The following is a 12993-nucleotide window of genomic DNA, read 5'->3' on the forward strand; positions in this document are numbered from 1 at the left end:
AAAATGAGCATTTCTTGAAGAAGAGGCATACGCTTGGCTAACGATTGCTGGCAGTAACGGTGTTAGGGGCGCGTCATAGCTCAAGCGGTTAGTCGCTGGCTTCCCACCGCAGCGCCCCGGGTTCGAACCCGGGTCTGGTAAAGTGGGATTTCTGGCGGACAAAGTGGCGCTGGGGCAGGTTTTCTCCGAGTACTTCGGTTTCCCCTGCCAATCTTCATTCCACTAATTGCTCCACAATCACCCTCACCTGTCATCTGGGGCTAGTACAGTAGGCCAGAAGTGGCCGCAGTACAAGGGACTTAGTCCCAACCCGCTAGCAATAAAAAAATTTAGTTTCATAGGTAAATAAATGTTAAGTGGGAGAGAGAAGACAAGAACCTGTAATATTGAAAGCATTTAAAGGGGATAAGAATCAGACCAAAGACGTCCCGAATAGAAGCAGCAGTTCTAACCACTCAAGCTCGACTTTCTGTTCTGATTTGTCTTCATAAACTGAATAAAATTGCGAATAAGATGCCATGACAGCTGGTTCATGCGTAGATCCGAACCGGAGACATCCAAAACGCCACGTTAGAGAGATCTGAACGAAACAGAAGTGAAGCAGTGTAACTGGAAGTTTTCTGGGAGCGCCGAGGTAAGCATGTTTACGTCCCACCGTTCATTGCCTTACGTAACGCACACAGATAGAAGTCAAGTGAATTCGTCGCGTTCGTGCATCACACCTCAGTTCTCAATTAATGTTCCGTTATGCTAGATGTATGTTGGGCACGTTTCATTTGACCGACATGCAATATGCGATCGTTAACACGAAGTTTATGCTTGAACCGGAATCCCAGAGAGCGTGAACTTCAAGCTTCAGATAGGTTCCTGCTAAACAAACGTACACACTTGCAGGTAAAATACAGGATTACTCATAAGTCCGTGAACTTACTTACTTACTCACTCATGGAGCTGAGCCCTTCTTGAGAAGCCACCAATTATGCAGCTACTCAAGAATTTCCCAGCATTTTATGTAACCCGAAGGTTCATTACTGCGTTCTCAAGAGCCCTCCACTGGTCCATATTCTGAGCCAGATCAATCCAATCCATACCATTCCATCCTATCTCTCTAAGACCCATTTTATTATTGTCCACCCACCTACGCCTTGGTCTTCGCAGTGGTCTCTTTCCTTCTGACTTTCCAACCAATAACCTATGTGCATTCCTCTTCTCCCCCATTAGTGCTACATGCCCTGCCCACTTCACCTTCCTTGATTTGATCATTCTAATTATACTTGAAGAAGAGTACAAGTTATGAAGGTCTTCATTATGCAGTTTTCTCCAACCTCCTTGTTAGAGACCAAGTTTCACACCCATACAGAAGTCCGTGAAACAATTTAAAAATTAACAACAAATAAACTATGCATCGGATCATGGTAATTCTTACACCGTTAGAGAATGAATCTCTCCAAGTTTTTTTAAAGCCTCCATTGCCTGCTACTTTCAAGATCTTCGCAGCCGTATCACCGCTGCTGTAAGTCTGGTCAACCGCGATATGCTGACACGGGTGTGGGACGAAACGAATTATCGCATAGATGTCTGCCGTATCAGCAAAGGTGGGCACATTGAGCATGTATGAACTATGTAAAAAAACTTTGTGAGTTTATCTCTATTTCAGTGCAACAAAATTTGGTATCCGTTGCGTAGTTTATTTATTGTAAATTTTCAAAATGTTTCACTGACTTATGAATAACCCTGAACTTTGCACAGTATACCCAATGCCTTTGATTCTAGTCGCAGTCCAGAGTTGTATGCCACGCATGCGCACCGAGCAGTAGACATTTCTCGTATACCTTCTTTTTTCTGTCTGTCTTGCTTTGTTCTTCTTCACTGTGTCTATTCCTTCTTTCTCTTTTTTCCTTCCTGCCATTGTTTCATTAGTTTTTCCCAGTAGTTCATTAAAATGTTCTACAAATGTTTTGCTGCCACTCAAACACTATTGTTTACCATTCATGACAGAAATGTTCCTTCTCAGTTTACAGGAAAAACAGTACGGAACAAAATTATATTAACGGATAACAGTAAGCGTTCAAGGAAATTACTTTCCTGTATTATTTTGCCTCTGCGTTTCCGCCTTAAACGGTTTCCGGGTGTTAGAGGTAACATTTATTTATTTTTCACCGTATTTTGTCTAGGCCAGCGAAATTGTTGAAGACAGCTCTGTGTTTTAATCTATGCTCTTTAAGCAGGTTTTCTTTATGACATTGGAAGTGACCTTGTCTCCTTCACGCAGAATGAAGGCTACCTACCCTGTGGAGCCTGTTAGATAACGGTAGACCTTACCATTGGACCTAGTGAAATAGAACATTAAATGTTATAAACATTTTTTTTGTTCTGGTAGGCACTGGACACCGCCGCCGACCACACAGTGGCCGCGTGGTCTAAGGCATGAACTGTCTACACCCGCTCGAACACTGGGTTCGTGGTCTGCGTTTATTCTGTGTGTAGGTAGCGGCCTTGCGGCGGGATCATCCCTCGTCCAAGGAGTCCTACCGATTGTGTAAAAAGGTCAAGATACTGAAAGAGCGGCCCAGGTCTACAAAGGGCTGTAGAGCCATTGGTGGATAGAAAGTGGACACCTCCGTTAGAGCGATACTCCGCCAATGTCTCTTCATGTATTCGTTCTTAGGCACAGTTGCATCTTACTTATACTCCTAAAACTGCATTTATTCAATTTAAATTTACACCTAATGTCTGTAGACCTACAATTTGTGCATTTCATGTTGCAAATTTAATGGCGAGCAATTCAGAGATTAATGTGCTGTTTAAAAATTGGAACTGCTATTTGCAGTACAAAGATTTGAGGTCAGAATTGGCGATTGTGGTATCTGTATCCACACCCTCTTTGCTTCCAGGCTCTTTGATTGCCACATGGCTTACATGATCTTCATTAACATTCATTGCATTTACAGAGGTCCAGGTCAGGGGTCGTGAAATCACGCGAACACATTTGTGCGTCATATGTCTTTAAGACTTTAATCTTTGAACAGAATTCACAACAGAATCGAAGGTCGCATCGTGATACCCGGATGTTTAATTTTTCATCCTTCCTTTTCACATAAAGTACATTTTACCGCCGTACTGCCCAAGCATGATGTGCACCCCATGTTTGAGGATTAACTTGAAGCAAATCGGTGACACGAATTGTTTCGAATATTTTATAGATACAGTAAACAACTAGCGATGTGAAAATAGGTTTAGAAATCGTGAAATCGATCTTTTTACTTATGCGAACACAGTACTTAGTCAGATTTTCGGCAAGTAGCCAATATTTAGTGGGAAACATGCGCAATTTATTCGAGAAAATTCGGCAAGAATAAAAAAAACGGATATGTCTCAAAAGTGGTTATGGAATGGAGGTGTGATGCTTGTTTCGTCTACATTTCTAGTATGTTCTGGTTACATACACACCAACCTGACATTTACCCGGCTTGCATTAGGTTACATAATATGTAAACCAGAGCAACATATGACACCGAAAGACCTTAGTTGTAATGAACACGTTCCCCCCCACCCTCTGTCTTGTATAACCGGCTTTGTACCGTAATGTTCAGAGGTCAGTGGTTACCAAGGTAAAAAGGAACTCCTTGCGTCAGAAGTGCATTTCTGAACATAACCAAATGTTTCAAAGTCTGACCCAACGTACTGGTGTGAGCTTCTGAGGCGTAGTCAGGGATATGTGGTTCGAAATCCGACCGGGGGCCGACATCTGGTTTCTTTTTTCGGTTTTATGTGTTAACTTCGGAGCAGGGATGTTTCATTCAGTACAGTTTCTGAGCTAAGGGATGGACGAACGAGATTCAATCGGTTCTGGGGCCCACACAGCATCGTTTAAGATGGTACTGGAATTCTTTCTCCCGGGGTTAAAGGTGCCAGGGCGTGAAACTCTCCACTGATATCCATCTAATGTAGAGATTAGGAACGCATCGAGATATAGCCGTGTGGCTTTGTTTTATTGCTAGTAGGGTGGGACTAAGTCCCTTGTACTGCAGCCACTTCTGGCCTATTGTACCAGCCCCAGATGATAGGTGAGGGTGANAGCGATGTGAAAATAGGTTTAGAAATCGTGAAATCGATCTTTTTACTTATGCGAACACAGTACTTAGTCAGATTTTCGGCAAGTAGCCAATATTTAGTGGGAAACATGCGCAATTTATTCGAGAAAATTCGGCAAGAATAAAAAAAACGGATATGTCTCAAAAGTGGTTATGGAATGGAGGTGTGATGCTTGTTTCGTCTACATTTCTAGTATGTTCTGGTTACATACACACCAACCTGACATTTACCCGGCTTGCATTAGGTTACATAATATGTAAACCAGAGCAACATATGACACCGAAAGACCTTAGTTGTAATGAACACGTTCCCCCCCACCCTCTGTCTTGTATAACCGGCTTTGTACCGTAATGTTCAGAGGTCAGTGGTTACCAAGGTAAAAAGGAACTCCTTGCGTCAGAAGTGCATTTCTGAACATAACCAAATGTTTCAAAGTCTGACCCAACGTACTGGTGTGAGCTTCTGAGGCGTAGTCAGGGATATGTGGTTCGAAATCCGACCGGGGGCCGACATCTGGTTTCTTTTTTCGGTTTTATGTGTTAACTTCGGAGCAGGGATGTTTCATTCAGTACAGTTTCTGAGCTAAGGGATGGACGAACGAGATTCAATCGGTTCTGGGGCCCACACAGCATCGTTTAAGATGGTACTGGAATTCTTTCTCCCGGGGTTAAAGGTGCCAGGGCGTGAAACTCTCCACTGATATCCATCTAATGTAGAGATTAGGAACGCATCGAGATATAGCCGTGTGGCTTTGTTTTATTGCTAGTAGGGTGGGACTAAGTCCCTTGTACTGCAGCCACTTCTGGCCTATTGTACCAGCCCCAGATGATAGGTGAGGGTGACTGTGGAGCAATTGGTGGAATGAAGATTGGCAAGGGAAACCGAAGTACTTGGAGAAAACCCGCCCCAGCGCCACTTTCCCCACCACAAATCCCACTTGACCAGACCCGGGATCGAACCCGGGCCGCCGCGGTGGGAAGCCAGCGACTAACCGCTTGAGCTATGGCGCGGCCCTAGCCGTATGACGTAATGCTTAATGAGTCACAGGGACCAGGAGGTGCAGGAGTAAGTCTGGATTGCTGCATGGAAGTTTTCTGTTCCGAGAGTTAATAAAGTCAAAACCCTGAGTGTCTATGTAAGATTCGAAGTTTTCACGGCGGTGACTATGAAGAAAGCAGTTTTCTGGGATGTAGCGCCGTGTAGATTTTGTGTTAACCAATGTTTAGGAGGACCGTCGGTTAACACAATATCCACACGGCGCTACATCACAGAAGACTGCTTTCTTCTGGGTGTCTATGTTTGTGGGGGGAGGACATTAGTTAGGAATCGAGTGTCAATCAGCAGGTACCCTGCGCTGGCCATCATCGGGGCTAAAATGAAAATTACACTCAGTGGCGCAGATACCAGAGTGGACAATGGCCGTACAAGCAAGAATGGTCACTGATATGTTTACTCTGAGATGAATCAAATGCCGAGTCACCGCCTCGACTCGTTGCCTCTCCTCTTATTCGGGAGGTTCCGAGTTCAGGTACCGGCCCGGAGGCCGGCAATCCTGAATGATTATTTTTGCAGGTTTCATCACGGAAATACCAGGATACGCCTCAAATTATACCACGATATAGAATGCCGTCTTCTGGGATATGGCGCCGTGTAGACATAGTATAAAACAACATTTCGGAGGAACGTATCGCCTCCATCTTCAGGATAGAAGAAAAAAGAGAAATCCGCAGCAGCTACATGCTCACGCTGGTCCCTCGCTCTCGGATTTTTTCTTTCTTTTGTCTTCTACCCTGAAAATGGAGGCGATACGTCCCTTCTAAACGTCGGTTTATACTTTGTCTACACGGCGTCACATACCAGAAGACGGCATTCTTAATACGAGAGTAGTCAGCGCCGTGAAAACCTCAAATCTTATATACCACGATAGCTTACATCCACATTATTCCCGATGTCCTACCGTTCGATGCTTTATAACCTGAGCCACCGACAGTAATTAAATAAGTCAAAAATAAATAAATAAATAAATATATAAGTGCCAACGTAGATAGTATGTCTCAGCTGATGACAGATGAGCTTGCTTGACACCTACTTCTTGCTAATTTCTTGCTTGGCTTACGCTTCGACCCTGAAGATTGAGACAATTTGTTCCTCCGAAACGTCTGCTTTTTTCCGAAATGTATGGCGTTGCAACCAAGAACACATTCTTCGCCCATCAATTTTTTTGCCTTGCCCCCTTGGATTCCAAATATTCCTGCTACTTTCAACGAAACATTCTGAGCACATGGCTGTGTTTCATGATTGTCACAGTGGTCTGAAGTGTTAGGGGTGTATTATATTCGGCCGCTTCACCACTGGGATAGAGGGAGCATGGATGTATGTTCGCGCTCTCTCTGCGTTTGTATTGTGTGTAGGTAGACGTCTTGCGATGGGCCGATCTCCCATCCGAATAGTCATACCCAGGCGTTCATACAAAAAGAAACTCCATGGCTTTAGTCCGCAAGCGAACTGTACAGACCGAGTGACCGCCGCTTGTCGGCGAAGTTAGTGCCAACTTTAGCGGATAGAGGGTGTCGCGTGGTCAGCGCAACGGATCCCCAGGGCCGTTATTCTGAGTTTTTGTAGACCACAGCCGCTGTTCCCTTGAAATAGCTACTCAGTTATCCTCACGAGGCCGAGTGGACCCCGTTCCAGATCCACTTCTCAGAAAATCTGGTAGCGCCGGGAATTGGACTCGGGACCTCTGGATCTGTAGCCAGGAATTCTGACCACTAGACCACAGAGGCGGTCACCCAGGCGTCCATACGATTCATAATTTCGTAAGCTAATTCTGAATTGGAATAGGCGAAAGGACCCAGTTCATAGGGGTTGCCGAAGAGGAAGAAGGCGCAGAAAGCCATGTTTCTCTCATAAGTAATACAACGCGCAGAAGGTTGAGGTGGAGTAAGACGAAGCGGAACCAAACTGGCGAAGACCACCGTTTACTTGTTTTTCTCGAAGTGAACGCCTGAAATGGAAATGATGTTCGCATGTTTCGTCTTCGGAAATCCCGGACGGATTTTAATAACTGTCGTATCAGCATTAGAATGATCTAGTCAAGGAGGATGAGGTAGGCAGGCCATGTAGGACGAATGGGGTGAAGAGGAATATGTATAGAATATTAGTGGGAAGGCCAGAAAGAAAGAGACCACTGGGTAGACCAAGGCGTAGTGGGTGGACAATATTAAAATGGATCTTGGAGAGATAGGATGATATGGATTGGATTGATCTGTCTCAGGATAGGGACCAGTGGAGGGCTCTTGTGAACACAGTAATGAACTTTCGGGTTCCATAAAATGCTGGGAAATACTTGAGTAGTTGCGTAGTTGGCGGCTTCTCAAGAAAGGCTCAGCTCCATGAGTGAGTGAGTATATCACCACTAAAAATTGTAGTTCGTGTTGGCCCAGTATACCCCCCCCCCTTTTTTCCCCTTGGCACTACAGCCCCAGTGGGCCTAGGCCTACCTCCATGAACTCCGTTCACTTCGGTTTTTCTAAATCTTACATATACGGTAGGACTCCTTGGGCGAGTGGTCAGCTCGTCGCAAGGCCTCTACCTGTAGACAAACACAGAAAAACGCACACAAACATCCATGCCCTGAGTGGGATTCGAACCCACGATCCCGGCTTCCGAGCGAGCGAAGACAGTGCATGCCTTAGAGCGCTCGGCTACCGTGACCGGCAGTATACCCCTTACAGGAATCTAAAACAAAATAGAATAAAGTGCAAGCAGTTTCTGTCTACGCGCTGGGACAGTGGAAATACATGGGCGATAGATATGCATCAGAGCTGCACAGGTATGGAAAACAGAAAAGGGAGTTTCGGAAAAATCATCTTTGCACTGTTTATTTTATACGGTCACGATAAACTGAACGAAATTAGTATAAATAAAATTGTAGATCGTTATACGTAACGTTAAGCGCCTGCATTTCAACACAAGGTTGGTCCGTAAGTCATAATCAGGGCTGCTGCATAACAAAGTCGTTTATGTAAGGCTGTGATTTTCAACCGGGATGCCGCGGCACACTGCTGTTACGCGGAGCGTCCGCAGGTTTGCCGCGGGAGGTTGGGGGAAGGTCGAAAAGAAGCGAGAAAAAACAGTAATAAAAAATTCGTCGAGGTAAATTTTAGAAATACTGTATATTTATCATAAAAGACTGATAAGAATGAAAACAATAGCAGTGCAATAAAAATGTTACTCCAGTAAAATTTTAAGAACTTACGTCCCTAATGTTCCCGATCTCAGACAAACTCTCCAATGTACTTTTACCACTCCATCTTTCACTCTTGTGAAGCCACCAGTGTCGGTCTTCAGTCAGCTGTTGTTCGGGTAGGGTGTGTTATTCCGTGTGAGTTTAAGGCTGGGGCCACACGAGCGCACAAAATGAGTCCGTTCTAACGAACGTTGTAACGTCCGTTGTAGAAATAAACAAGAGAGGCGAATGCTACACTTTCTTCTGGCGCCATTGCAGACAAAAACTACGCACCGCATTCTGCAACTGTGTGGTGTCCTCAGGAACGTCCGTCATAAAGTACGTTCGTTGCAACGGACGTACTTCATGCGCTCGTGTGGCCCCAGCCTAAGCTAATGCAATTTTGCTTGTTATTTCTTTATGGTTTTAGTTATTTCTTATTTACACATTTATTTAATCTTTATTTCTTTAGGGTTTATTGAACATGCACAGATTCATAATCAGAAAACGAAAGTAAGACTATTACAATGAATCAAGTGTGGCTGGTACTAGTTTTGGTAGTATCACATAATACGGTTAATGTTAGTTCTGAAATCGTCGTGCACCAATATAAGAAGATTATTTGTCTTTCAGATTAATTTCAACTGATGAGGAGCAGTCACGTCTAAGTGTGTTGTTTGTCACGTGAAACGGGCAAACTAACTATGGTTCCAAGTAAGCTGAAAAAACACCTTCACACAAAGCACTCATATTTATGCGAGATACCAATTAAATATATTTTGAAAGGCCTATAGTTATCAAACACACCAGGCTGAACAGCGGACCGAAATCACAACTGTTTCTGAAAGAGCTCAAGAAGCAAGCTAAACCGTTGCCGAACTCGTGGCAAAATAGATGAAATCACATAAAATTGCCGAGTCAGTAATTTTACCAGCATGCTGTACAATTCTAAATATTCATATCATGTTTGGCGAGGAATATGAAAAAGAGATTTTGAAAATCCTTATGTCAGATAACAGTGTTAGCTGGCGTATGCAAGACATGTTTCAAGACGTGGAGTCACAAGTGGTAGCCGACATTAAAGAAACCGATTTGTTTTGCCAACCATTTGGCCGAGTCGACTGACATCACTGGAAGAGCTCAACTCGTAGCACTCAGCAGGCTTGGTTGTAGTGGAGACATTATCGAACAATTTTTATTTTGCAAACCACTCCCAGAAACGACAGAAGGCCAAGCCATTCTTGACGAGTGAAGATATTATTACTTGTACTGACAAAATTAACTCTTTTAAGGAAAAACTGACACTGTCGGGAGCCAGAATCTAAAAAGATAACAAAGTTGAAATGTTTGGGCTGACAAATTTGCAGACTGGACAGAAATCTTGTCAATATGCTCGTAATTCTACAAAGTTTGTCATTGCTGAGTAAAAACGTCGAAAAGTATTTCCCTTCACTTTAAGGATGAGAGATCCGTTGTGAAGTGCGTTCGAGCCAGCAGAACTAACTGTTGCAGAAGAAGATGAGCTGACGGAAATAAGAAAGGACAGGAGACCAAAATGGAAGCATTCACCACCAGATACGGCCTCATTCTGGTTGTCTCTCCGACAGGAGTACCCCATCATCACAGAGACGGTGATTGAAGCGCTCCTTCCTTCTCTACGTCGTATCTGTGTGAGGCCGCTCTTCTCTGCTATGAACAGGTCGCGGCTTCAAGCACTGGAGGAGGACTTGTGGGTATGCTTGTCAACCATCCGACCTCGGACAAGGGACCTCATGAGGCATCACCACGCACAGGCTTCCACTGATATTTTTATGTTTACGTAAAGCTACCTTATTTCTGCTCGTGTTTATATCTAAAAATCTTGTCCTTTTTATGCTTATTGTACACAGAAAAAACATAGCATTAAATTTTTTCATCATAAAGCAGTCTGTTTTATTCAAAGCCTGATTTTTCATTATTTCACTGTGAAAAGGAGGGGGCACGGGACAGGGAGGCAAGGGGAGGGGGCACTTTTTTGAGCCCAGTGGAGTACGTCATAGGATTTCTTAAATTACATCTTTTTCAATAATATATCATTTCAATATTTGGAATAATAACAAAAATAAACGTAAATTTTAAAATTTAAATATTTTGAAATCCACGATCAACATTATTTTTAAGAAATAACGCAAAGATTAGAATTTTAGCTATTGAGCTTTTAAAGACAGTCTAAATACTCGCTCTTTTAATGATAAAACCTGTCTTTCAAAAATCTGATGGTGTGCCTGAACAATTTTAGCGCCTTGTTCAGTGTGCCGTGAGTTGGAAAATGTTCAAAATATCTGATATAAGGGTTAGCAGATCTGGAAAGTTTGAATTTAGGCCTAGATACTGACTATCCTAAATGCAGGATGCGCCATAGCTCAAGCGGGGCGGCCCGGGTTCGATCCCGGGTCTGGTCAAGTCGGATTTGTGGTGGACAAAGTGGCGCTGTGGCAGGTTTTCTCCGAGTACTACGGTTTTCCCTGCCAATCTTCATTCCACCAATTGCTCCACAATCACCCTCACCTATCATCTGGGGCAGGCACAATAGACCAAAAGTGGCCGCAGCACAAAGGACTTAGTCCCACCTCACTAGCAATAAAAAATCCTAAATGTAGTTTCCTGTATTTTCCCATTCCTTCTAGGCAGCTGCCGGGATGGCGTCTCAAATACCTCAGCATGTATAATTCATAAAGCTATCTGCTGTGTAATATCTTGTGTGTCGCTGAATCAAATGACAGAACAGGCTCGATCGCTTCCTTCCACATACTTTCCAGCTCGCCATGCATACTCATGCCCACTTGTGACCCTGCAGGAGTGCATTTATGCAGCTGACGATGTAGAATTTACTCTTTTGCTTGAATATACACCGCGAAGATGTGTGAAGGGGTGGACGCTATTCTAATTTCGGCACCAGATGGAAGTGGTTTCAGTTTCACGCTGCAGCTGCTTTACCCTCGAGTGAAGAGCCCCCAGGTGCCACTTCATGAGCCTGAGAGCCGATCTGGGCGTACTGCTGAAGAGAATTATTTCTGCCTCTGCCGGGAATCGAACATCTGTCAGTTATCGTTAGATAAGTTAAAATATGCCTTCTGTATCCATTTGATTCATCACTTTCCATTTCTTTCGTAATTCAAAGGCGCAGTATTGTTTGGCACTATATAACTTATGGAGCTGATTAAGCGTCGTTAACATGAATCATTCAATTTTATTGGATCTCTACATGAACCATCAGATTTTTGATCCATTGAACATGGAAGAATATCTACTTTATATATCGTTAATATAAAGGGATAGTGCAGAATTATTTATAATTCCTGAAATAATGTATGCTGTGTTGATTTCAGAGGCTGGTGCGCCTGCGTGGTGTTTATTGAGCGACTGCAGATGCCGTGGGGGTGATGGACCCCTCTGTTATCGTTAGCAGCTCCGCTGTGGAACGTGACCTTTACGTAACAACACAGCTCCGTAGCGGCGTGGAAACCTCTCCCGCGCGCTTGGCGCAGAGCTTCAGTCTGCAGTCGCTCGTTGGAGCGATAGGTTGTGTTTTAATCGTAATGGCGGCCAGACAACAACAACACGAGGTTCCGCCAAAACAATTTGCAATTTTAACATAGCTGCATCATATCTGTACATGTGCAGTATAAGAAAACAGCGCAGATCATGGCTGAGATGGGTAGAGATGCATTTACGAGTAGGAATTACAGGCTGGCAGCGGAAATACATGAAGGATGTTTAAAACAAAAAGACACAAGTGTAGAGCTTAATTTCGGATACGGGAATTCGCTGGCGAGATGTGGGAGATTACGGGAAGCTTTGGATGTTTTCTCGCATTGTAGTCGGCTACAGAGTGGTAATGATGGTGGTTTTGTGACCCAAGAAAAGCTTCGACATTTAGCAACAGCTCTGTTAGACGCCATAATTGCTAATACAGCAGGTCCGAGTTCGTCTCCAGCAAGAGGTTTTGAATGTCGGATATGTGAAGGAATTCTTCTGCAGCCGGTGACAACAGCGTGTGGACATACTTTCTGTCGCAGGTGTTTGTTGCGGGATGCTTCAAGAAGCTGTAGGCAGTGTGGTCAGAAGATCGCGAGTGGTGTACTAGAAACGAACGTATTGATGAAAGGATTATCCGAGAAATGGTGGCCTGAAGAAGTTCGTGCTGCAAGACTCCGGGAAGAGGGCAATGAGCTCTTCCAGCGGAACGAAGTAGACGCGGCCATGACAAAGTATGGCGAGGCGCTGCAGATCGGTGAGTGCAGTGACCATCTTTTTTTTAATCCATTAGAATTGCCTGATCCAGCGAATCGTGCGAACTGTACAATGCGGTGTCGGTGTTTCCGTACGAAATCGTGTACCGCAAGACTCATTGCAAGAATTAATGTTCTGTTTGTATTTATTAGACACAGTAGAACCATAACGTCAAGCAAATGTAAATGCAACGACACTAAACTAAACTACCGTAATCTATCCTCTAGCCTATTAGGAATACGGATTGGTATAGAGAGCACTGTGCACTTTGCAGTACGGCGACCAGATGTTTTAGGGCGGCCGCACACCAACTGCGTCAAGACAAGCATCAAGACATGAGACAAAAGACGCAGTCTTGCTTCATTCGAGATTCGTCAGCATCATGACTCAGACCGGTG

The 12993-nt window shown here is 44.0% G+C and overlaps 1 protein-coding gene across 2 annotated transcripts in view; it reads left to right on the top strand.

Annotated features, from left to right (window-relative positions):
- Positions 1-12993, top strand: part of LOC111867905 (LON peptidase N-terminal domain and RING finger protein 3) — a 179409-nt gene that overhangs the window by 83437 nt on the left and 82979 nt on the right. Inside the window, exons 2-3 of one of the 2 annotated variants that reach the window (XM_033752851.1) lie at positions 8957-9037; positions 11692-12596. In XM_033752851.1, coding sequence (XP_033608742.1) covers positions 12008-12596 — 589 coding nt within the window. In that variant the 5' untranslated portion in view covers positions 8957-9037; positions 11692-12007. The remainder of the gene's footprint in view (positions 1-8956; positions 9038-11691; positions 12597-12993) is intronic. The other variant, XM_023858122.2, reaches the window with a different exon arrangement.

Source organism: Cryptotermes secundus, unplaced genomic scaffold (genome assembly GCF_002891405.2).
Source record: "Cryptotermes secundus unplaced genomic scaffold, Csec_1.0 scaffold111, whole genome shotgun sequence".
Lineage (NCBI taxonomy): Eukaryota > Metazoa > Arthropoda > Insecta > Blattodea > Kalotermitidae > Cryptotermes > Cryptotermes secundus.